The sequence below is a fragment of the Sturnus vulgaris genome, chromosome 1 (assembly GCF_052056855.1).
Source record: "Sturnus vulgaris isolate bStuVul1 chromosome 1, bStuVul1.hap1, whole genome shotgun sequence".
NCBI lineage: Eukaryota > Metazoa > Chordata > Aves > Passeriformes > Sturnidae > Sturnus > Sturnus vulgaris.
The window spans coordinates 72,133,786-72,160,206 of NC_142243.1; the positions used below are offsets into that span (position 1 = coordinate 72,133,786).

Here is a 26,421-nt window from a genome sequence, read left to right on the forward strand (position 1 = left end):
CTCCAGGAGCCTCCTGTGTCACTGATTCCTGATACTTTTTCAAATCATAACTCAATCCTACCCCAGGGCGGGATCCCAAACAGGTCTCTACACTCTCCAACCCAAGATCCTAATCCCATGTGCTGCCCTATGCTTGGTTATCTATCTACCCATCAGCTATGCCAGCTACAAAGGCTCCTGGAATGAGATGGTTTGTGGATGTGCTGCACTTGGAATAAAATTTGTGTTACTTCTCCTGGGGCTCCAAAGCAAGGAACAGTTTGTCCTCTGAATATAAAATATGTGTAAACATGACTGATAGTTCATATTTAAAATGTGCTCTTTGAACTTGTTTCCCTCATCAACCCCTTCCCCACTTAAACTTTGGAGAGATCCTAGAATCATGACAAAAAATGAGAAAAAACAGTCTTTTGTTATGAATTTATTGAGAAGCAAGAAGAGCACATAGCCTAGGTACAGAATGATTCACACATCACTTAAAAGACATTACAGAACAAAAAATTCCATGTAGACTCTAGAAGACTAGAATGATATGAGTGCAGTGACAGGACATCGATCACTGGAAAAAAGGCATGTTCATCCTACTTGCTTTTGTTCTGTGGTTATAACAAAAGCTGTGCTAGTGGAATCTCCAGACAGGCTCCAGAGAAGATTTAAGATGTTGAGTTCTGTAACTGCATAATATGTAATATATGTGAAAGTCATCTTCTAGCCTGTTAGAAATGGATACCTCGATAACTTACTGCAGAAAAAAGTGTTTAGGCTCTCGCCTGTTCTGCTTCATGCTATTTTCATCCTAAAATGAGAGTGTTGGTATTGGATACTTTCTTCTTACAGCTGTGTATATTAGAAGTAAAAAGTAGGCTACAGTGTGCATTTAGAGATAAAATTACCACTCCAGGATCTAGTAACTTCTTGAAAATAGGAAATCATAAGGAGGAACAGCATCAGAATCACCATGTGAGGACTATTTTCTTCAGAATCATTGTAGCATGCAAGCAGCCTACTTGACTTGAATAGTTTTGGTAGTCTGTAGCTTTCATGAAATTGGTTTGTTGCTAATAATAGTCTAAATTATTTTTCACAGTAAAATCGGCACAAGCGACAGTGACGTGATCTTGATTAGTCAGCTTTGCTGAAATAGTGTAATCTCCCTGTATGAGAAAAATGCAAAGCAAGAGATTAGCCCCTCAGTACTATATACTGCTTAAGTTTCTGAGTCCTCTTTCTAGAAACAGAACAATGCTTTTCCCATCAAGCTCCTCCAAAACCTTCCTGGTCCAAATGTTTCAGAGGTGGTAAAGGACGTACCCATATTTTCTGCCAAAATACTCTCCTCAGGGATATCAATGCTGACAGCACAAATTGAAAATAAAACAATGCAAGGGGAATGAAATATTTTGCTGCATAAAAAAATCCCTTCATATCTATGTAAATTCTCATGATTCTTATAAGCAAGCACAATATGGTCTGTGCTGTTTAGTAACTGGAAAAAGAGATGCTTAGTTCTCTGGCACTTCTCTTACATGGAACTTGTTGTTCACTGTTATTGATATGAATTTTTATAACAGAGCACACTGAGGGAAGTGTGTGTAAAGATGACTCAATTTATAATAAATTCCTATGTAATAAAACAAGAAGAAGTCTAATTTCCGATTGTGTAGTTGAAGTTATGAATTGCGGCTTTGGGGAGAACTTATATCATTACAGTGCAAAAAAAAAAAAAAAAAAATCAGAACCTTAAAGAAGCCATGGTTATCTTGTATTGGTCAAAATGGCTCTCTCCAGACACTTGGAGAAGCACTGTACAGGGAGGTGATCAAGGCAGCTTTAACAGATTTGGAAGAAGAGGTGAACTAGATTTTATTCACTGTATATTGCTGGCACTGCAGTAATTATTTCTGGTTTTTTTGCTGGAGCACAGAGGGGAGCAAAATGTGGGGTAGGAGAGGTTGGCAGCAGTGACCTCCTCGCTTTGAACCACAGAATGCTTTTGCCTTGTTTAGAGCCCTTCTGGTTGTGGAGTAGAAGGAGGCTTGACTAGAATGAGTCAGGCTTCTTGGCATTTGCCTTTTACAATGGGATATTTAAAGCAATATCTGGCTTGTGTCCTCACAGAGAGGTTCAAGTTAAGAGTAAAATCTAAATTTAGGGAGAGGCCCAATGACAATATGCTCTTGAGAATAGAGCCTGGTTGTAATTCCTGTGTGGAGCATGCAAACATCCCTCAGGCTTCTCAGATGAGGCTGTTCTTTGCAATGAACAGAAGATGATTGTTGTATGGAATCATTCTTTTTTATTAGCATGGGAGGATGGTGCTATTTGCCTGATTGATCAATTAACAAAAGAGGCTTCCTATTCCTTTTCTCACAATCACATTAACTCTCTAAAAGCTTATAGTTTAATTCATGGAAGAGACTTCTTAATAACTAATTTCCATTGCTTATTAGTGATAAGATTTCTTTTTTCTCCTTCAGAATAATGTTTTGCTTATGGTGATAAATGTTATTAGAGTCTTGTGATCAGTCTTGGAGTTTCTGGCTCCAGAAACTAGCTGAAAATTCAGCAAATTTGCCCAGAACTGGAGTTTTACTAGTCTGTGAGTGTGTTTCTATGGCTTCTTCTTGGTTTAAAGACCTATTCTTCAGTTTGTCTTGAGGCTTTACTATGTAAGTATGTTAGTAAAGCTGCTCCTGGAGCAGGATGCTGATTGATGTGAGCTCAGGCATGCCTGTGTGAGACATCAAAAAGCAATGCTCAACATGGCCTCTGTAGATATAGCTTTTAGGGAAGCAGGCTAGTTAGGGTGGGATAACAGCCTGCATAAAGGGGGTCCAGCTCCCTGCATGAAAACCCTGGGAAAACCAACGTCCTGGTTTCTGCTGTGACCAAAGGAAGATTGAGACATATGAGATGCTAGCACTTAGCACTTAGGCTCGATCCTCCCAGAAGCCAGCTATCCTTGTTATCACCTCTGCAGGTCTTGGCAAGCCTGGTTCTTTGGGACTTATCTTTGTTCTGTATTTCTGTTCTGATCCTGTTTTCTTTTCCTGCCTGGAGCAATCCAGTGCTGAGCAGATCCCAGACCTCATTTTTGAGCCTCTGACATACATTTTATGTCTGCTGCTGAAGAACTGAGAGCTCATGCTGTGCCTCTCTGAGTAAATCTAAGGAGTATTTGACTGACCACCTGAACTCAATGCTTTTGCAGTGGTGACTGTGATCCTTTCTTTGCCACATTCTCAACAAGATGCCTTGATAATCAAAGACTTTGCCTTCTTCCCTTCAATCCAATATCTTAGTTGTATATCTCTAAAAAATCCTTTGTGATGTACTGATCAAATATATCTTCATGCTGTGCCTAGTTAAGAGACTGTTGCATTCAGCGTTTGAGCTCTATCTTTTCTTGCAGTGTGACTAGGTTGAACTTCGAGGAGGAGACTTAGCTGTGTGCGGAGAAGGCTGCCAGTAAAAAGCATCTGTAATGGATGACCAGGAAATTCAGAGCAGTGCCTAGAGTACTGCCTGTTTTCTCACCTTCCTAGGAAATGATTTTCTTATTTTAAGGCTCCATAAATCCAGAGAAAGTGTTGACCTAATAACTTGTACCTTCAGTTGCCACCTAGAAGACCTTGGTCTCTGCCTGACACTATGTATGTACAATGGAATGCGTTCAGTTGTAATAGCTATCTAAATTGCCTTTATAGCAATGAGCTTCTCCAAATGGCTCAGTTCCCTAAGGATTGAGCAAGATTGCAGCCTTTGTCTCTTGGGAGTCCCCTGGAACTGCTTCTTTTCTTGCTATTTTAAGAGTATGAGAGAGGGAGCCTACTAAAGAACTCTATGTCTGTCTGACTTAATGCTGGTACAGAGATCTGCTATCCTGAAAAAAAACTTTGTTTGTGGATAGTAGTGCCTCTATAACTCTTTATAAGAAAAGTCACTTAATTTCATATTGAAAAGGATTATTCATATGAAACACTATCAGATCCAGTGTGCCATCTGGGGAAGCCTGGAATATGCTGGTGTGATTGCTGGTAGTCCTCTGACCATATCTCATCCGGAAAGCCCTTCTCCTTGGGAACACAGCTATGACCAACTTACCTGAGGGATTTCTTTCATTCCCAGTGTGACTGGTCCCTCATAATACAGATGTTCTGGAAAGCAACAATGGTGATGGATGGTTAGGCATGCAGCACATGAAGGAAAAAAGTCAGCTGATCATAGATGCTTTTTTTTGTAATGGCATTTCAAAGCCTCCAGTGACAAGTGTTATGGAACTGCAAAATGCTCCATACACAGTCCTGCAGCAACCCTCTTGAGGGAAATATCAGGATATATACTGCATTATGGGGAAAGCAAGGCAGAGCTTGGGCTCCAGGAGCATCTGCAGCCCTTGTGAATGGAAAAGGGGGGCATGTCTTTGCACAGCCAGGTGGGTGTTCCTATGCCATCACACATCCTGAAAATGAAAGGGGTGGGGGACTGCCAGACTCAAGTCCTTTAGCATGAACTATTAAACACCTGCAGCTGCAATAGTTGAACTGTACTCTTTTGGTAACTTTAAGAAAAACCAATCTGAGCTGAGTGTTTGTGTAGGTGTGGACTTCTGACTGCTTGCTGAGCATGACTTTAAAGCAGTAAGAACATGTCTATCTCTCTGCTGAGGGAGCGTTCATCAAGAAGTTACATGAGGTATTAAAGTCATCACAACTGTGTTGATGACTGGAATAGAGACTGGGAGTTCCACCTTCCAATCCTCATCTCCCTAACCGTACGAGGCATGCCTGCTCTTGGCTGTTGAAGAAAGGGCAACTTTGGCATTAATGGAGAGAATTAGCAAGCTGTTCTGCAGTTCCTCCTACTTTTTCATAGCTTACTGGGCCAAACTGTGCAGACTTGACTGAAAATAAAACTTGTTTCAGTATTTCAGAATATTTCTTGCACAACTTGCCCCACACAAATCATGGAAAAGTCTAAGAACTGTTTAAAGATTCTTTTTTGTAGGTGTCATGAAATAGTCCTTACTTTGACAGTGACAGAGGAGTAAGTGTTTCATCATGTTTATATGAGTATGTGCTGGCATTTTGATGCTTGTCACTTCTAGAGAGTCGTTTTAGTCTAGTCTCACTGTTGGTTTAAACTGCTTCTTGTGAAAGATTGGATAAAAGCTTTGTAACGTCTTTAGATCGTATGGTCCATCTCACCATGCATGGACTTTGAAGACAGTCCACAAGTGATATGAAATGTTAGTCTTGTAACAAAATTTTGTGAACGAATCATGACAATAAGATAAACTAGGAAAAGGAGAAACCTGAGATCTCACCAATGTTCTACACCTTTGCATTTATGAGAAGTTTGTATAATGCAATGCTCTGATGATCCTGGGAGGTGGAGAAGATGTAAAAGAACTCAGTGTTGCCCTGAAAAACCTAATCCCAAAATAGAGAACAGAATAAGTATGTCTTAGCTTGTCAATCTCAAACTGATCAACTATGCTACAGAAATTGTGCTGTGCTCATTCCCCTCTGCATCTCTGGCTAATTCATGTGGACAGCAAGAAGTCTTGTTGATTTCAGACAACAGTCACCATTGTCACTCACTTCTGTGCATGAAGCAAGAGCCCAGGAGTCTGACACATCTCCACTGCAGAGAGCGGTGACTCAAAAATTTTAAAAATACAGTACAGCCCACCTCTTGGTTCACAGCTTTAATAGACTCTAAATGGGAATTAAAAGCACTGAAGTCTGCATAACTTAGGTGATGAGTGACTCCCCTGGGACTTGAGCTGTGTGTGTCGGTGTGATCCTAAGGCATATTGGGAGCTGCCTCCTCAGGGTGGTGTGGACCACGCAGGGGTGGGGGCTCGTGCTTTGCATGTCCTTTTGTTCAGTAGAGAGCCTTGCAGCACTACCTTCATTCAACTCACAGCCTAGCAAATCTTGGATGACAACAGAGGAGAGTGGAGAGGAAACTGGGCTGCGGGAAATCACCCAAAGTCCTTCTGCACAGGGACATGGAAGCTTCTATTGAATCATGTGTCTTGTTAGGATCTCATCTAGGCTCTCAGAAAGCCATCCAGAATCTAAAAACATAGATGCAGCATTCAAGCTTTGCAAAGCCTGTATTTTAAAATGAAGTAGGTGTCATCAGGCCATAAATTTGCTTCTGAAATGATGGCAATGCTAATCTCTCATCTAGTGTAGGTAGAAGCTATTTTTCCCCATACACTTCACTGTGATAAAGTAACTAGATGAATGCAGTCTCAGGGTTCTGCCTCAGCCCACTCTGAGAAGATTTCCTTGATTGCTCTGATGTGTTGTAGCTATGCCTTTGCTCAGTTATCAAAGAAATTACTGCCATGGGCTGTATTATCTTTTAGGGAACCTTCAAATATGGAGTAGCAGCTGCTGTTTGTTCAGCTTGAGGTTCACATTTAGTGCTTTATGCTTCAGTTTTACCCTTATTTAGCTCTTTTTAACCAGGGGTCTTGCAGTGGTCCACAGCTGAAACATATGGAACTAGTGGTAAAGGCCACCGATATAATTAAGGGACTAGAACACATCTCTTCAATGAGGAGATAGAAAGAGCTGTGACCGTTCAGCCCAGAGAACAAAATCATTAGGGGACAGCACATCAATATGTACAAATACCCGAAATGGGACTGTAAAAGAGGATAGAGCCAGGTCTCTCTACTGGTGCCTAGTGGCAGGGCAAAGAGGCAGTGGGCACAAACTAAAACACAGGAACATCAGGAAAGACGTTTTTTACTGTGAGGGTGACTGAGCACTGGCAGAGGTTGCCCAGAGAGGTTGTAGAGCATCCATCCTTTGATATATCTAAAAGCCCTGCCCTGGACATTGTCCTGGGCAGCTGGCTGTCAGATGGCCCTGTTGGAAGTAGGTGGAACTGGATTAAATGAACTTCAAATGCCCTATCCAACCTCAAAAATTCTGTGGTTCTGTAACCAGCCCTTTGGAAAACTCCTGTGAGCTTCCTTGCTTCAGTGGGAAGGGGGAAACTATGGTGCTTTGAAAGTATGCCCTTATAGGAAAGCAAGGGCAGTTGTCATTTTCAGCTAGTTGAGACCTATCAAAATACTATGGATTCGTAAATTTGCTGAATTTTATCACTCATATTCGCTTTGGACCATTGAAACCTCCTCAATGGATCAGGCTTTTCAAAGACCATTCAGTATTTCAGTTGCATGGAGAATTTCTGCTACAATTCCAAAAGTGTAAACATCCTCCAAGGCTTGAAGGACTGTAGTTTATCACAGAATCCTTAATATGCATTTTTTCTCCACATATTCATACGTTTTTACATTCCTACATTGAAAGAGGATGAACACATCTGCTGCAGTAAGTCTAACTGTCACAAACACTGAGCCTCATTTCATTGAAAGATTTCTGTGGTCTTCCTAGAGAAAAGCCCAATTGTGGTTGCAAAAAATGCTCACACATTTGGAAGAGAATAAACCATGAGTGCATTTTCCCAACTAAATATTCCCTTTTTTCTTTTTGGTCTGCTGGTAATTTATGGTACCTGTCAAAAATGCTGTCATCAGTGATGTGCTTTCAGCCCTTTTTCTTATAGATTTTTCTGAAAGTGGTTTCTGTAGAGCTGCCTAGAAAGTATTTCTAATGTACCACTGAATCAAGGTGATACTACTGTATTTTTGTAGCAGCTTTTCACTGTTGTTTCTACCAAAAGTGACTTAGTCCTTTTCATTGCTAGTGAGCATGTCTTTAGGAGCTTCCAGTCTGAGGCAGATCTTTGAAATGTGTAAGAACTTCCTGAGGATTACTTCAAATTGCTAGTTATCGTTTGTCATGAAGATGCCTCTCCTTCCTGACTAAACACCTATAATGAAGTTCTCACTCCTCTTTCTCAAATCTTCCTTTCACTGAAAATCTTTATGTGTTCTCACACTCTTGTACTATATAAAGGCCCTGTACATCTGCACCCACCTCTTCCTTTTTCTAGGTTTTAAATATTTTTAGAATTTCAGTGCTCCGTGTTGGAGTTCTTCTAGGACAAATCTTGCACCCGTGCAACTGACACACAGCTTCTGTGGGTGCTATGGATGTAGGAACGATGTGAATAACTGCCAGCTATAGATATAGAGTTGAGTGGGAAAAAACACATGTAAATACATGGCCAGATGAGAAAAATTCGTGCTTTTACCTTTTCCTGCAAGGTGAGATGAAGGGGCTAAGCAAGATGGTGTTGTGTGTCAGCCCAAAGACCTAGCTTTGTGGGGCAGCTGCTTTCTCAGAAACAGCTATCTACATTCTCAATGTGATAGCCAGTCTTTTAATTCATGTTATATTCTCTACTTTTATTCACAAATACTATTTTAGAAACTTGCTCACTGTAACACCTACTGAAAGGGACAATAATATAAAAGAATGGAGGTCTGAAGCAAGGTGGGGGTTTCTCTGTGGTTTGGGGAGCGTGCACTAGGAATTGTGCAAGTGCTCTGATGGTGCCTCTGTCAGTTGAGCCCGAAAGAAAACTTGCAGAGGGTACAGCTCTCTTTTTGTCAGGTAGATTTGCTTAAGCCTGCAAGCTGTAGTTGACACATTGCTTAATATTACCCTGGTAGATCTTCCACTCTGATTTTAGTGATTGCATTGGGAAATCTGTTAAATCTTATGTAACCGTTTTCTTGGAGGAAATGGGGAATAACCAGCACTTTCTACTCAAAAAGAGGAAGCCTGAGTTCATGTTATGCCACAAAGAATTTAGCAATTTTGTTGCTATTGTTCTTAAGTAGACAATGGCAAATTTCCTTGTAAACTTTGAGCTAACAACTTCACAACATTCATATAGCTCAAAGAAAAAGATCTTGGAATCTTATTTATGAGTCTGAGTGAGCAATGCCAGACATGACCTTTGGTTAACAAAAATAGTAAATACTATGTGATTATGATGAACATGAAATCTCCAGCTATATTAAGTCTTTCCAGCACAGAGAGTATGTCTAGTCATGAAAAAACTGTAGCATTATAGGACAGCAAATATAAATAAAGAAGAAAAGACTTCCCTCAAATAACTAAGACTTTGCCACATCCGTCTCTTAAAAGTCTCTTTTTCTTCTGCTCTGCTTTTCCCACAAATAAGTGGATCAACAAAACCTGTAGAAGTTCTGTCTAATTTTGGGAGAGGGAGGAGCAGGCAATTTTTGGCCTCCTTGTGAAAGGCAAGCAAATTCTGTGTGAAACTATATTTAAACTCAGGTCAGGTCTGGCCAGATGTTGGAAATGTTGCCCATACAACAGGGAAAAAGAGGCTCTCCATGAAAAGCTTTAGTTGTAAGGGCTCTCTGCTCTCCTATGTCTTAGTAGTCTGCATACTTGGCCATTCACAAGTTGTCCTTCCTGTGCAGGCATTAGGTCAGATTTACAGCTGTGCTAATATGGTAAATTATGCCTGAACTGCCTTAAATTGGTCTTCAGCTCAATCCTCTGTCCTAAAACATGGGGTAGATTCAACTGTCAACTAATTAAGAAATACCCCATTTTCAGTTTGAACCTGTCTGAGAAAGTTCACTTCTTTCCCACTGTGACTTAATTTCTACATAAAAACAGCTACTGAATGAGAGGGTGTGAATTAAAAAGTGCATGGCAGATGTCTTCACATTAAAGTAGGGATACTTCTAAATGAAGATATCTAGATTTATTTAAACAACCAACTCTGTGTTTATATCATAATGTGCTTCAATTAGCATAAACAATCACCTGTCAGTTTAAGATTAAGAGACATGGAAACCCCAGGAGGTTTTGGTTTTGTAGCTTAATATGTGAATAGCAGTTTATGCTCAGTCTAGGACTGACTCTACTTCTTCTGAATGTATTCACTAAAGGATGTTATTGAGTACTTCATCAGAATAAGACAGTTTTTCAGTAAGTCTGTGGGTGGGTTTTCTCCTCTTGTAATTCAATACACAATTGAAGAAACTTCTGAATTTAATTTTTTGTCTATCTGGCTTACAGGATTTACATAATTGGTTCCTCATGCAGCATTTCTCTATTATTCTTTGTGATAGTTTTGTGCAGTGTGAAATGTCTTAGTAATTTTCCAGGGGCTGTCTTAGCAGTAGTGCTGTGCATGGTCTTTAAACTCATGGCCTTTGCATATGAGTTATTGCAGCGTTATCAGCTTGAAGTGAGTGAATGGAAGGAAAGCAGAGCTTCTGTAACTAACTGGTGCTCTGACAACTCAAACTTCTCTGTGGCTCTACCTTTTTTTTGTAAAATCAGCCGAAATAGATGATGATGATGTAAGAGGGGTTTAAAAATTACTGGATATGTGGTTACTGCAGTCCAGAAGCATGACCATAGCTCTACCAGTCATGGCACAGCTACCTCGGCCCTACCTGGCCTGGGTTGTGGCAGAAGGGGCCTTGAGGTGCCCAGGCTCACCTGGCCCAAAGATGCCTGTTTTCTGGGGGCAAGTAGTAGCACTCTAAACTGGAGCAAGTCTTCACCAGTTGGCAGTGTGACTGCCATGAGCTGAATTCATCTGACTGCTGCATAGGCACATGTTGAACCGAAACAAGATGATGGTAGCAAATAGTATCTTCTTCCAAATATTCTTATTCAAGCCTATTTCCTTTTATAGTGAAGAACATGTTCAGAATGGTTGTTTGTTTGCTCAGCCATTTCTTTTGCAGAACTAGCCTTTATTTTTACCATACTTCTTTCTCACATAACAAGCACGTGCCTCTAAATAGGGCTTATGAACCTCTCTGCTGGTGGATGGGGGTCACATAACCACAGTTATTTTTAATGGACTTGAAATCCCATGTGTGTGCAATATTCTGTGATTAAAAGTAAAGCAAACAAACAGGCTGGGGGGAAAAGCAGGCCTTTAAATTTAAATGTCTCTGTCCTACTGTGTTCCTGTCACCCATTAACATGCTGGTGAAGTAAACAGAACATTACGATGTATTGGTGCAGTCAACAGCACAGCGGGTGCATCCTGCTTGGAGTATTCAGTAGCCATCAAACACTTAGAGTGCTACCTAAATTACCTCCTTTCTTCTTTCCACAGAAAATCAACTTGGAATGACCAGGCCCACAAAGTGTCTCCGAGTAGGTTAAGACAGTCTTTCCATTTATGATCATGTCCAGCTTGGCATAGAGTTCCTCGATGCTGTGTCCTGCACAAAAAGTAGAAAGAGAGCTCAGAGAAAGTGAAAGGATAAGCAGGTTTATTATTTTATTTTTAAAAAGATTCTACTTTTTCCTCCCTGTTGTTTGAGCCATTAGAAGCTTTCTCTTCTTGGAGGACTCCTGATACATAGAAATCTGTGTTCTTAGCAAAGGGATCATATCCAATGGGCCCCTGGGAGCAACCTGTGACCTGTAACTGCTGCCTGGGAAAACAGTAACTGGCCTGAGCCAAACATGTGCCAGGGACCAGCACAGCAGCTTGGCAGTGCTAGGAGGTTGCCTGCTTATGCCTGGCTTGCTGACACAGGCAGAGCCAGTGAGGCTACTGGATTTAGACAGAGGTCCTGTACTCTGACTTGTGGGAAAGTATTTGCAAATGTCTGTAGTGTGATTTTTTTTCAGGCTTGTTTACCTTTACAGCCACCTGAAAACTATGCTTCCTGGACAAATAGGCTGCATGTCTCACAGGAAGGGAGACCTTTTGGATGCAAGGAAGCATTCCCAGGTGCTAAAAGACACTTGGAACACAAATTTATTTTCAGCACCAAGAGCATACAGCAGCACTTTCATATTTATGCTCTGGTAATACAGGATCTAGATCAGCTTGAGGCTCAGGTTTGCAAGAGATGGCTTTCCTGTGAAATAATCACAAAGCAAGCTATGGCTAATATGAAATTTTGCACCCAGTTTTTACCTTTTTTTACTGATCAGTCAAGTGCCGAAGGGTATAATTTCAGCTAGTGCAGGTGGCAAACTGATGGCATGGCTGTTGCCTCAGGCCAGCATTTTCCCAGCACACTTCTCTGTATGCCCAGGAGGGACACAGGGGTGTCCCTATGTTGCTCCGTGGGAGTCCATTCAGTCCCCTACCTGCAAGCATCGCAGCCGTAGAAATTTGCTGAGGTACTGACACAAGAGTGTGGTGCTGTAGCTGTCTCGTTCAACAAGACTCTTCCTAGAAGACGATGATGAGCTCTAGAGCAGCCCCCCACCTTGGCTCTCCATGTGTACAAATGAAGAGCAGGAGCAGAATAGGGGCTGAAGGCTGGTATGATCTGTTTAGGGTGACATATGTAGTCTGAGGCTGAGCTGATAACAGAACTAACATTTTTGTAACCCTGCACATGTTTTGAGATTTCTAAGAAATGAAGCTCATTCATATTTTATAGGAGATTGTCACCCTTGCTTTCTTCTTAATATCAGCACTCACACATTAATTACCTGTGTATGGCGTGAGAAAATAGGAATTCACTTACTTAGGACGATTGCAGCTCTGATGTTAAAGGTATGGGTTGCAATATCAGAACAATGATCAATGCTGAGAGCAAAATCTTGCTGGGGATCTGTTTGAAGACACAAAGCAGTGGGTTACAAGTTGTATCTTTAATGAGATACTGACTGTATAGAAGAAAATAAAATATAGACGTGTAATAAAAAACAAATTACATATTCTTTAAAAGTTCTCCAAGAGATACTCTGCCTTCAATAGCTACTTCTGTCCTTCCTGCCCCTTCAGTCTGAAGCACATTCCGATGATAACCTGTGTAAGGCTAGAATCTACTGTGTAGGAAAATTAACCAAATTCAAAGAAAGCAAGTTCTCCACAATGGTGGGTAGCCAATACTTGTTCAATGATGAAGTCTCAGCATAACTACTCTTCCCAGAGAGCTCTGCACATTGCCATTCCTTCCTCAGCACCAATGAGCAATCGGTTATGAAGATGTTTATTAATTAACTTGTATCACAAGACAGCTTGGTGAAGCTGATTAGCAAACTGAATTCTGGAGTGGGATGGAAAGTCCATAACTGAAATAAAATTGTTTTAACTGAGATACTGCAACACTTTTTTCTGGGTCTACCATCCTGTGATATTTCTAAGCCAGGAAATATTCTACATTTCTCCTTTTCTGGGAGACTTTAGCAGAGATATGGGGCCAAAGGGAGCCCTTTGACTGGTAATTGTCATGAACATGATTCTTTCCAATTCCTGTAGTATCCCTTTCTCTGCAAAAATTCTAAAACTCTTGTAAAAACATAAGTGTTTTTCCTGCCACTTCCACCTTCCTCCTTGCTAGCCTCCATGAGACTTGATGCTGTGCCTGAAGGCTTGCTGACATGTCACTCTCTGGTGACAGGCAGCAGCAACCACTGACAGCTCAGCTGCCACAACCAATAGAATGTGCAATTGTTTTCCAAAGCTGTGGTAGGAGGGGAAAGATTTGGCCAATTTGGAAAAATACCTTGAGCCTCAAACTTGCTTTAGGCATAGTTTTGTTCCTTATTATGGCTTCCCACCCAGCCTGTATATCCAACATTGTTCTCTGTGGAAAAAAGGGAAGCGAATGTGGCATGTGCAGAAGCAGCCATAGGCTCCTTGGTTTACACAGATCTGATAGTGACAAATATAGATTTAGGAACTGACTTCTGTTTATAAGTTATTGTTGCTTGAGCTAATCTTCTCAATGAGTTGAAAATAACAGGTTGGGAGAATTTTCTTTGACGTTGTGGTGAAACTTGAGTCACAAGTGTTCTCTGTGAGGCTGAGCCAGCATCCCCGTAGTCTAACCCTTTTTTTTCAAGTAGTGCCCCATAGGATGTAGCAGCTGGCAGTCAGCAAGCCTGTGTGACCAATCCCTGATTCTTAGCGGGGAATCACAGAATAAATGAAAGTGTTGAGAAGACCTGGAGGGCTTTAACAAGTCAGGCTTTGTGAGCCCACAGATTATCTGTGTAGTCTAACAGGAGTACCTGAGCCCTAAATTCTGGTAAATTAAAATGACTACTCAAAGGAAGGAAATAAAAAGCACCGGTATTTCCAAAGCTGTGTCCCTGTGCTGGATTTTGTCCTCCACACCACTAAAGAAGTCTCTGCAGTTGCATAATCTGCTTGGGACAAAAAGTTAGTGCCTGGAGTTGTTTATCAAGAGTGACCACAGTCAGAGGGTTGTCTTTCCTCTTTTTTCTTATTCCTGTCAGTTCCAGCTTTGTTTTTGCAGCTTCAGAAGCTGTTGGAATCGGTTAGGAGAGCAGTTTCCTGCTCCAGCTGGAAAGCATGTCAAACTTCTCTTTTCTCCAGGACAGTTACTCCTGCTTCCCCTCTGGTTTCTACCATCTCTCAGGGCTTGGTTTCCTCTTTCCTCTGGACTTCTGCTCGAGCCCCTCTTGTTTCTGTTTTGTGTATGGTGTGATGATCAGGTTCAGGAAGCAGCTGCTCAGATTCAGAGCAATTTGGGCATTGATGCCTACAAATAGTGCTGGTTGTCAAGTTACTAAAATTGTTGGTTCTGCAGTTTCAAGAGAGAGTTATGGTCAAACATGGCAGTAGAACATACATGATGGTCTTCTCTTTTAAAAAGACTAGGCTGTACTTTAATGAAAAAAATATATTGTGGTGTTAGGGCTAAAATTTGAACTTTTAGTTTAAAATTTCTCATAGTTAACCAAGTTTTTTTGGAAAGCTTGGGCTTCTTACACTGACCTTGATCTCAGGGTTGTTTTAGTTTGGATGTCTGTGTACTTCTATGGGTTGAGCTCTAACAGATGACACGTTTCATAATTCATTGTAGCCATAGATGTCTTTTACTGCACTGCTAGTGATGCAGTATAGGATCCTGATATATCCAGGAGGTGGAAGCGCTCACATGAAAAATACCAGAAAAAAATGTGAATTGGAGCACTTTGATTTTGTGTTGTTACTCTGTTGCTGAGAAATATAAAATTTTCCACTGCCAAAAGCACCCCAATTAATTATCTGACCATCCCTGTGGAAATTTCTGCTCAGATTTAGCAATCCAACTTTGCAATCTTAGATATTGTGGAATACATGGATTTCAGCCTCCTGCTGAAATCAATTGAAAGAATGGCTGTGTTGCTAAAGCTATGGTGCCCAGGAGTCTGGATTCCCAAACATGTAGGGAGAGTCATTGCTACTGTAACAAAATTAATGAAACTAACGGGGTTTCGCCACATGATAAGTGAAGGAGTCAATAAATTCAGCTGGGCTTTATGCACTAAGGGGATTGTGCTGTACCCCTCTTTCTTTAAATTGTGAGGAGTCCCTCCTGTGGCCAAGGCAATTGCCATTTTTGTTTTTCTTCTCAGAGGTACAACTGTGAGTCACTGTGTATCTCTTATGGAGGTTTAATACTTATTCTTCCTTGTTTGCCTCAATCTGAAGTGAGCTCGTTAGACTGAAAAAAATACATGTTATGTCTTTCACATGTGCAGAGCAATAACATTTACTGTTAGATCTCTAAAATACGTGGGGCTGCCCTTCAGCCTTCCACTTCCCTGCAACATTTCATGGTGCACAGTACTGTATGTTCCCAGACTTCCCTCCACCTACTCCCTTCAATCTGCTCCCTCTCCCATAATTAAAGCTAGAAACTCTTTAACTGGTTGCAGAATTTTGCTTTTCCAGTTCAGCTTTGATATATCACCAACACTCATAATGTTGTTGGAAATTTTGCAAACACATTGAAGTTTATCAGTGCAAATCTGCTTACTGAGGGGGAAAAGGGCATTTTTTGTGTATCTAGTGAGAAGGACTTGGGCTGCAACATATTTACAGCTAGTATGAAAGGTGTCTGGAAGCAGAATTTTGACTGAAGTTTCTCTCCAGGCAGTACTAAATTTTGGGCAACTGCTCTGCAAAACGGGAAAGTCTTTGGCTTTTGTAAACAATCAATGCACTCCAAGAACTTTCAGACTTGTTATTTGAACCTGATGCTGTGGCTGATGCTGAACTCTCAACTGTATCTAGCATTGCATGTCCAGCTTTCACTGAAGACTGACTTCTGTAGTACAATCCTGCTTTGTGAGAGGTGAATTTGAGATGTACCTCGCATCTTGCTACTGATCACCCCTTACATGGCTTAGTGTTAGCTGAGCCCATGCATCCCCACCTCCCATTTCACCCTTACCTAAGTACCCTTGTGGAGATTTGTTCCTGTATTGACTTGGGATGTGGTTTTCCATGTGCACTGGCACTACAGTGCAAGATTCCAGCCTGACTTACTATTTCGAGGTGTTCACAGTGATGAGTTTGGCTGGGCTTTTCTTAGAAGACTGAGCAGGTGTGTGTAGCACAGCCTAGAAGCTCAGATGAGTTCCTGAATGTTTCTTTCTAGAGTTTTTTCCCCCTGCTTTTGTTCTTGGCTGAAGGGTCATAGGTAAATTAGCTGAGACATATTTACAGCAGTGTGGCCTCAGTGACAAGGACAACAGATGGGAGCTCCTTTTTGTGCCCTGGTTACTGCAGCTGTGGGGCCAGCGGCTCCTGCCCCTGCTGAACATGGGTGTGCACAAAGGCACCGGGCTGCGAGCTGGGGCTGCCTTTACAGCCTCCTGGGAGGGGATCTCCAGAGCACAGGATGAAGTGGACAGCTGGGAATGATAATGTGCTAACCCACTCTGGCAATGTCCCTCAGAGCCCGAGCTGCTAGATGGCTAAGCGGGCATTACAGAAACGGCATGGCCAGATGGGAAGCACCTGCTCTAGGAATTTTGCTGTGTGATGTACAACACCCTCTGTCTTTTATTCTTCCCTCTCCCTTCCTCCCTCCCTCTCCCTCCAATCTTTTTAACTATCCTGTACTGGCTTCCCTCTCTTCTGAATCTGCTCTAAAATCACATTGTTTCCATATGAGCATGAAAATCAGCGGTATGAGTGAATAGCAGCAGCAAGCAGATGAGCTTTGCTTGTAAAAGTCCACATCTGTGAGCCTTGGAGTGGTAAGAAGACCCTTCAAACTGGTAAGCTTTGAGTGCTTTAAAATAATACTTTTAGGAGCAGATAAGCTACAGAATGGACTGAAATGGCACAACTGCACTGGACTAGGGTCATGTAAGGATAAGCTGGTGCTAGAGGAGATGGAAATTAGCACAGGGAAGAAACATTTAGCAATTACCCAATACTCCTCACCTTCAAAGCTCTTAATAAAATTAAATCATTAGTCTTTACAACATTCAAGGTGATGAAAGGAGAGGGAAAGAATGAGGAACTGTTTGGGATTTCAGACTTTATGTGTTCGTTCAACAATTTCCCTTTAATGTCTATTTAAATAAATTAACCCGAATGCTCAAGGTTATATTTGACACTGGAATCTACTTACAAGCTACTGAGGAAGAAGCATCAGGTGAATTAACAGCTCTCCGGTTATGCATCTGCATTTCCCCAAGCACCTTCAGCTTAACAAACTTCTTTTGGGCCTGCCTTCACTGCATGCCACTGCCACATCCAGACATGTCTGGGAGGGGCAGAGTGACCCTCTCTTCAGAGGACAGAAGAATAAACTGTGGGACTCACACTGGCTGTGTCTACTTTATTGTGAGAATGCTTCATCCTGAGACATTTGCCTTAGCTATGACTAGCTCCAGGCTTTTGCCTAATTCAGACTGGAACTCTGGCCTCATTTGCAGAAGTCAGTGTATGTTTAAACTTTTTTGGCTTGCTAAGGCAACGTAGAGGAGAAGGAATTGGAAAGATTAGAGTTCGTATATCCTTAATGTCCTGGGGTTAGAGATCGTGGGAGTTCCCTTTTGCAAACAGTGCTATCAACTTGTGGTCTCTGAGGTTGCTTAAACCCAAACCTCCAAAGCTTTTGGAGATGTCCAATGGAGAGAATGACTCTGCTTCCTTTCTGATAAAACTTACATGGCTGTAGAAGAAAGCCTGAAGATTTGGTTTCAGTATAATCTATAAACTAAAAAAGCCCAGGACACTTGCAAAAGAAACTTAAAATATGACTTTAAAAAAATGCATGCAAGTTACATAATTCCAGCCCTCTCCAAAGAATACTGAACACTGGTGGTAATGCATAGAGCAATTATATATGTATAAATATATATATATTTATATATTTATATATTTATATCTTGGTTAGATTAAGGCACAGGCATTACTGGCTGGTGCTTATGGCCTTAGTTTTGGAGTAAGGTGATTTCAGTGTCTTACAAAATTAATTTAAATAAAGGACAAAGATTTTGTCTCTTGCTATTTCAAATAAAACTCATTGCAGAGTATAACTGATGTCCAAATGTGCAAATATTAAGAAACAGTAACTCAGAAGGCTTCCCCAAATGTCAGGTGGAGAAGAGAGGAAGAGATTTTCTGTCACGAGGCTGATGTGATGAGGTGGAGGGAAGCCCCTGTGCAGACAGAAGGTGTGAGGGGCTCTCTGCAGCTGCAGGCCTGTTTTTGGGGATGGAGGTGTCATTAGCATGCATAAAACAGCCTTGTCAAAGATGTGCCCCGAGTCTCCCTGCCTTTTCCTGTATGAACCACCTTTCCTGAGAGCAGGCTTGTTAGAGATGTTTGGAGTCTTTCCTTGCTTTTCCCAGAGGAGGTATTTGGAAAGGGGGGTTTCTGTGCTTTGTGTGGTGTGACAAAGCTTTATCCAAGCCTGTTTAAGAGGACAAAACTGAAAGATGCATGTTTTGAGAGATAGCACATATAGATTTGTACTTGATAATTCTGATTTTTCCTAGTTAGCTTGAGAGAGTAAGGCAAACAAGGCAGGCTTCAACTACAGCAGTGTAACAAGAAAATACTGCATTAATTTGGGCCCAGCAGGGACTGTATTAGAGAGAGAAAGTCTTTGTTCTTCTGTTGGTAAGAAAACACCATGCACTGGATGAATAAGATGCTTACAGTAACTGCCTGTATTCCTAACCAGAGCTGTCTCTTCCCTCTTCAGTGTGTTTTTTTTGTTGTTGTTTTTGTGGGTATTTTTTAATAATTTTTTCATAGTGCCCTACTTGAGACTGAGATCTCTGGACATCAGTGCTTGCCAGAATGACTGGGGATTCACAACAGACTTTCAGACTTGTGTCAGAAATAGTACCAAACATGGCTGGAAACTGCCCTGCTGTCAGACACATGCCATGCTCTGGCATAGCAGCTATACCACTGATTATACAGAATAGTAATCAGCAGCATATAAATGGGATAAATGCTCTCATTTTCCCATGATGGGTTTAAATCCAGTACAGGAGCATGGCAGTAAGCTACAGCTGGAATGGCATGCTCCCTCTTCTGAGGAAACTAGCTGGGTTCCCACCTGTCTGATCACTGCTGGATCATCTGACAGAAGCAATCCATCTTCAGGTGAAGAGGAAACTGAAGCATTGAATTAATTTCTGGTAGTTTTTAAAATGCTAGCTTTTGGCAACTAGAAGCTCTCCTGAGTCAAAAAGCAGCATCCGGAGCAGATCAAAGGGTTTTGATTCGGTACATGGTGAATCTGTAAAGGGCATTTGGACATCTTGTCCCTGATGGCCACTGTTTCTCCCTAGGTTTAGATTGCCTCCTTAAAATTGGTTCAGTGGCATCAACACACAATAATACTGTAGTTTTTTTTCATTTAGAGGTGTTAATTTTTCTTAGAATACTTTGGTTGTTTTTCCTGATGGATTTTAAATTGCTGCGAGCGTCTGATCTCCTGCCTCTGTTTTCTTTGCTAAGCTCTAAGCATAGTAGGGTCCAGAGATATTTTGAGGCCTTGATGACAGCTCTAGATGAGATGATGTGGCATTGTCAAGAAAGTGTAGCAATGCTTTATTGCTTAGAGGAGAAAGCTTTGCATAGGAGCACTTATCATCAGTTGTGGTTTGTTCTTGCTCCTGACTTTATTCAGTTAATGTGCCTTTTGATAATTTCTGCTTTATGTAATACAGGACCTAATCTCAAATTGTTATCAAATTGTTGAAATGGCTGTGACTCACCTGTTTAGTGTATTAGAGTGCTCCCTCCGTAGGCTCAGATTCAGTATCCAATAGCAAGTGACAGTATTGCCTTGCCCACAGTATTTCTTGACTGTAATGTAATATACCATTTTTTAGGTATGTCTCTCCTATATGTTTCCAAAGGGGAGAACATATTTTTCTATATTTTTGCCTTCTGAACTGTTACCAATCATCCTTACATTTACCTTAATGACTCAGTGGCTACAGCAACCAAAGATGAGGCAAAACTGAGTAGGTGAAAAACATGCCAAACAGATTTATCAGCTGCAGATAAACAGGAGAGGCTGTCACACGTAAACAACCCTCTTTTGCAGTCCATGGTGCAGGACCTTAATTGATTTGGTGAAGAATTTGGCTCTGTGAGGAAACCACTGAGAACTAAATTAGATGGGAAAATTTAAAGCCTGGTGGGAGAAGTTCAGCTGAGGTTAATTCTCTCCACTACTAGTCTCACTGAAAGCATTAATATTGATTTTACTGAAAGATTTAAAGTCTAGGTACCAAATCTAATGTTTTTGCCAGAGTACCTTGGAGGTATGAAATTGTCTCCTGCTCCTCTCTATCATTTACATTTTAAAACTTACTAAGTACTCTCTCTCCCCGAAAGAAGGGTAAAATGATGTTCAGAATCACCTCAAGAGTTCACACAGAAAAAAGAAAGTTTAAATCCTCTAATGAGATGTGGAGAATGAAATAGGTGGTATAATTTTAATTCACAGAGGGAGCAAAATTTTAAAAGAAGATTTGCATGTGTACTCATAACTATGCTACCTTGATTCTGATGATAGTTTCAGTTTGTTAGGATCTGGTGCCAGAAATATACATGTACACATCTGGTCTTCCCCTTGGAATAAGTAAGTTATACCAGATGAGTACAACAGCAAAGCTATGACAGTAAGATGGCTTGGACAGAGTAAACAAACAAAAAATTGTTTTCAAGTGGAATTCTTAAGTTCTTTGATTGTTTGCCCATTAGCAATCTATGCAACAAAAGATCAGAGAAGAGTTGGTGTCGTGTGGCTTTAAATAATTTAGAAGCAGAAGCAATTGCTGAAGACTGTTTGAGGGAAATAAATAAATAAGTCCAAGAGAAGCATCTGGCTCAATCTGTCTGCCAAAAACCCAAAGAATAATGGAAAAAAAAATCCTCTTTTTACCAAGTGTCTAGAAGAATTTTTGCCCTGAAGAGGCATGAGTGAGAAGCTTTTCACAGACCTTTCTTTCCTAGCTGAAGCTATCAGATTACTTATATCCTTTAAGTAAAGAATGTAAGTGTGTGGTTAGGGAGGAAAAAGCCCTAGTTACATTGGTTGACATAGAGAACAGAAGGTGATATGCTGTAAAATTAGTGCTGCAGTGATGCCAATTTAACAGTACTGTTTACAAGTTGGTATTGCTGATTGAGCAGGGCTGCATGCGACAGGTGTATTTTTACAAAAGGAACAAGTCGAATTTAAGAAAAATAGTATCTTTGATCTCTCAGTATGTAGGAGAAAGTATAATGAGTGCATGAGGGGGACCCTACTAAGCCTGAAACTCTTCAGAAAGGAAAGACAAATCATCAGGAAATTGTGAGGTAATTGGTCTCTGTCTCTTCTTGTATTTTAAGCACTAAAAAGTTCCCTCAATACAGAGTTTAACAGGAGCATGTCTACAGTGCACTATCTGACCAGAGTGGGTTCTACACCCTATTGAGTTCAAGGGGCCATTTTACAAGAGATCCAAATCTGAGCTAACACATTTAAAGAAAAGCCATACACATGAGAGTTTCTCTATCTATGAATGCAATTTAATGCAAGTCTGTACTGAAGTAGGCAGTGCTACTCTCTCCTATTGTGCCAGTGGAGGCCAGGAAAAAGATTTATAGAGAGAACACTGCTTCATGTGTGACACAGAACTGTGCAAGCAAACATGGAGCTCATTGGACATAAGTTCAGCATGACTTTCCTCTGTTTTGGAAGAGGTATTGCCATGTAAAAATAATTTTATAGAAGACCAGATTGTCCTGGTTCTTTGTCTAGCAGAAGACATGAATTATAGCAAATGTTTGCCCATAGCCCCATATATGTTTTATTATTTTAAAATTTGTAGATATACAGATATAAAACTTATGAAGGGTGAAGTCAATTTCATATTTAATTCAGAAGGTTGAAATGAATACTGATTGTTTGCTCCTTCTCCTGAAACTTTAATGGCTATTAACCTTGCTTCAGACGAAAAACAGAAGGAAAAAAATCAGATATGAATTGGGAATATAAGTTTGTCTGTATTTAAAAATCTCATGTGGTCTGAGCAATGTTTTATATAGTCTTGGGAGTATTTCTGAAGATGTCATCTTTGAATACTACTACTTTGACTCTTCTGAAGATCTACATGAAATTCCCCATTATTTGCTCCAGTGCACAGATAACAAAGGCCTAATCAACCTAATGGTTGATGGTGTCCATACCCTTTTTTAGAACCTTCTGCCTTATCACTGTTTGTTTCTGCACTGTAAAGAAACCTACACAGGCAGTGGGGAGCTCTGAAATCTTCCAGGTCCTAATCTAAATAACTTAATTAAATAATCAGGAAGCTTGCAGGTCAAAACAAAAGCAGGCATTCTGAAGCACTAAAGTGTTAATACAGGCCCACCTAACATTTCAAGAAAGAGCTGTAAAAATAGTTGGAAAATATTTTTCATGTGTCTGCAGGAGCAATCACCTGCTTTCCCCTATGAAGGGGGTCCCATTTGAACACTACATAGTAAGAATGTTTTCATGGCTAATTAAGACAATTAGGCTTTACATGAATGATCTAGAAGCAGGTGCTGGTAGATGCGTTTGGGAATTATGTTCTCTGCATTGCACTTTGCACTTTCAAGTGGATGCCTATTACTCAAATAACACTGGAATCTGCCCAGGGCACTTTGTTACCATTGCCTACCTGCCCTTCCCTTCCCAGACAATTGCCTTTTAAAATGTAGCTGGAAAGATCAAAAGCATTATTACAGTGAAATTAAAAGGGCTAGAAATTGACCATTTATGTAGCAGGTTCTTTTCATGTCTGTGCATAGACTTGCCAATTACGGTTCTCTTTTCTCAGTCAGAGATGTTAACCTCTGCTGCTTTTATCTCGGGATCTCTGCCCAGGTTTCTAAAGTGATTTGTGGTCATTTGAGATCTTCCTTCATTTTTGTCACTTGTTCCTGGGAGGAAGAGTGGCCCTAATAGGAAATGTCTTGCTATTTATAGACTGTCTCAGTGTTATGTCTCCTGCGGTTACATAAAGGAGGCAGCGCACTGTCTATTTACTCTACTTTTAGACTACCTGTCTCTCAGCTTGATTTTCTTACCATGGACTTGCTGCTGGCAATTTTTGTCTGATTTCTTTTAGACTACTTCTTTACAGTTGCATTATACTGATCATGTCTAGCCTTTCTTTTGATGCATGGCTTGGAGTCCTGGTTCCAGAACATTTAGTCTGATGTGGCTGAGTGTGAATGGGGATGCTTTCTATAGGATCCAGAGCTTGAGCTGAGGCTGGGGGCATGATGCAAGCCGGTATCTTATGTGCTATAGGAGCAGGATGCAGCTAGAACAAATGCTTGTGACCAGCAATTGCAACTTAATCCTGGGTACAGGAGATGGCTACACTTTCTCAGTTATCCACCTAAAATTCTCTGTTGCATTAATCACAGTTATATTAGCCCATATTTTTTACTTTAGTCAGATTTTTACTGCATTATAGGAGAGGATCTGATAAATAGCAAAGCAAAAAGGGGTGCTTGGCTCCTCTTTAAATACTCAAACTGAATTCTAATAATTTGTTGAGAGAGGACATTAAGCTCCAGAAGCAAGTTGTGAATTACTTGGTTAAAATTCTTTTAACATCCTTATATTTTACTTGATTCAATCCTAATTCACTGATAACATCCTAGAGTCTATAGTAACAACATTAGAGGTGAAATCCTCACCCTCTTGAAGCCAACAGGCAATCCTTTACCCAAGATTTTGTACTTGTTACCTCACTGTGGCTCCTGTTATCTCCCAAATGGAACATCCTCTGATATCTTCAGTGGAGCAGGAAATACCAAAAGGATTTCTCAGACTGGAGGGACATATGGGGCAGTATTCCTCTGAAATAGCTGAAGACTATGGGCAGTTGCCTAATATCAACTCTATGTTTGCTGCCATTATAAATTTGTAATTAAAAGGTTTGTTGGGAATGGGTCTTGTCAAACGACAAGTCTGTGTCCTCCTGGGTGACAAAGTTGGCAGGACACAGATGAAAAATGGAATTATGTTCTGCCCATCTATTTATGGTTTACAGTGAAATTAAGTAGGGACAAAGCTCCTATTCTCCTGAAAAGGTGATCAGCACCTTGGGAACCACTGTGAGCTTGCCAGTGAGCTCAGTAAGGACAGAGTCCTTTCTGAAGCAGATGTGGACTTAGAGTACTTGGATTGATCCTATAGATTTTGGGACTCAACCCCAAACACCTTAAATTCTTCTCCTTTATGCAAACTGCCGGATTATGAACAGCATCAGCAGCAATGCAGGTGGTGTATCCTGTGCTGATGCTACACTTGTGGTAGCCTCTGGTAAAAGGCAAGGCAGGACATTGTGATGGCAGTTGTGAGTTGTCTCAACTGTAATCTGACAGAGCAGTAAGGGAGAAAGGAGCTTGACTTTAAACAAAGAAACTTATTTAACTCTTGCATTGTTTCCACATGTGTGTAATCTTTTCATCTCCCATAGCTGTGCCCAGGAAAACAGAAGAACACTCTAAGTGTTGGGACCTGACCTTTATGATCTCTGGCTCGTGCTTCTCAAGCTGTGAATTCCCCCTGAATGAATATACCTCTGATCTTTCTGTTCATGGCAAACCAAAGGAAGTGACAGAAACAAATGACTCTAAACAAATGCATATTGTTAGCGAGGCCAGTGATGTGCACAGTAAGAAGCAGCATTTAACTGTCACATGCCAGCAGACAAATTCATCATACTTTGAATTCACTCAGACTGTAGCCTGTGTCTCTGTGTTAAGGCATCTCATGCTGACTGAGACCTGTTGAGGGACCAGAATTCACTTATGCCATAAATTCTTACTAAAATGAAAGCAATACCAAAGTCTGTATTCAATATATAATTAAATATTTTCTTAATGCGTTATACCCATTTATAGAATGTGAAGCTTGACTTTAGTCCCCTGGGAGCAGGCCAGTAAAGAACAGCATTACAAATATTTATTTACTTCTCTTGTCCCTCACTGGCTTTATTTTAATGGGTGTGCAAAAACGCATGAAAGCTACAGGCGAGGAAAAGCCCCCAGGAAAACCCTTTGTAACTGGATGAATTGGAAAAACAAACTCTAGGGTGCTCATTTGCCATGAATCCCTTTTCAAATCACATGCGGAAAATGAATGAGGCGTCTGTGAATCTAATTCCCTTTGTCCCGGTTGTAAAGCCGATCAGCACAATAGGCGAGGCACACGGCCAGCAAAGCAAGAGGTGGAAAGCAGGCACCATTCAGTGAATTCATTTTCAGTCAATTCCAGTGTAGCTTGCTCCTTTTCTTCTCTACAGAATTTAAAGAACAAACAAAACCCTGTGGTCCCTGGGAAATGCCTCTAGTAAGGGCTGCTGATGAAGTCTCGCTAAGCACAGTGGCAATGGCAGAGAACCTGAATCCTTCACACTGGGTCCCTTGTCATTCCAAGTGGGAGGACAGAAAGCACATCACCACAGTCTCATCTCACATTAGGAAAGCAGCAGATCAGTGCATTGAAGAGCCTGTTTCATCCCAGGGGGGAAAAGTTAAAGACCTAGGGTCTTCCTATTTTTTTTAACCTTCTTACTTCAAGATAATAATCTTAGTCAACTCTTTCATGCTAAACTGGGTTTTTTACAGCACTTTATTATTCTAAGTTAAGTTACACTATTTCCTCTTTGTTATCTTCTAAATACAGTTAGATTTGTGTGTGTGTGAACCAAAACCATCTGTACTTGAAACACGTAAAATATTTTACATGTGAAACCCAGTGCAGGTTTGGGAGTGAAACCTTTCCATTCACTGCCTGGTTTATAAGCATCACTCACTGCATAAGAACAACTCTGTTGAGCAGCTAAAAAGAAAAATGAAAATGTAAAAAAGTCTCACCACAGCTTTTGTAATATATTTCCAAGTTGTCCTCTTTGCAGACTGTGTGTGTAGGCCATTCTGTGCTGTCATTGATGTAAAGAAGGACTAAGATGAGAAGAAGAGTATTTGATGTCTTCATGGTGGTGGTGGTAGTTTGCAGGATCACTTCTGTCTCTTGCTAATACTCTGGAGGGAGGTGTTCCTTCCTTTCTCCGAGGGACACAGGACTTACAACATTCGTGCCTGCAGAAGGGTTAAGTGAGCCAGTGCAGCCTCAGCTTCCCACAATGTGATATAAACAAGAGGCTAATCAGAATTGGAGGGTGTTATTTCCGTGTACTTAGACTTCTGCTTTCTGCTTGGTGTTAAACT

General features: G+C 40.9%; 1 protein-coding gene across 1 annotated transcript; it reads right to left on the reverse strand.

Moving 5' to 3' along the window:
• Positions 1-408: 408 nt before the first annotated feature.
• On the reverse strand, positions 409-26,421 carry LY86 (lymphocyte antigen 86). The gene is made up of 5 exons (XM_014885852.2): positions 26,068-26,421; positions 12,437-12,523; positions 11,039-11,167; positions 4,105-4,157; positions 409-1,154 (listed from the first exon to the last, which is right to left on the reverse strand). Exons 1-5 carry the CDS (start codon positions 26,186-26,188, stop codon positions 1,059-1,061), a joined length of 486 nt encoding a protein of 161 aa, XP_014741338.1. The 5' UTR covers positions 26,189-26,421; the 3' UTR covers positions 409-1,058.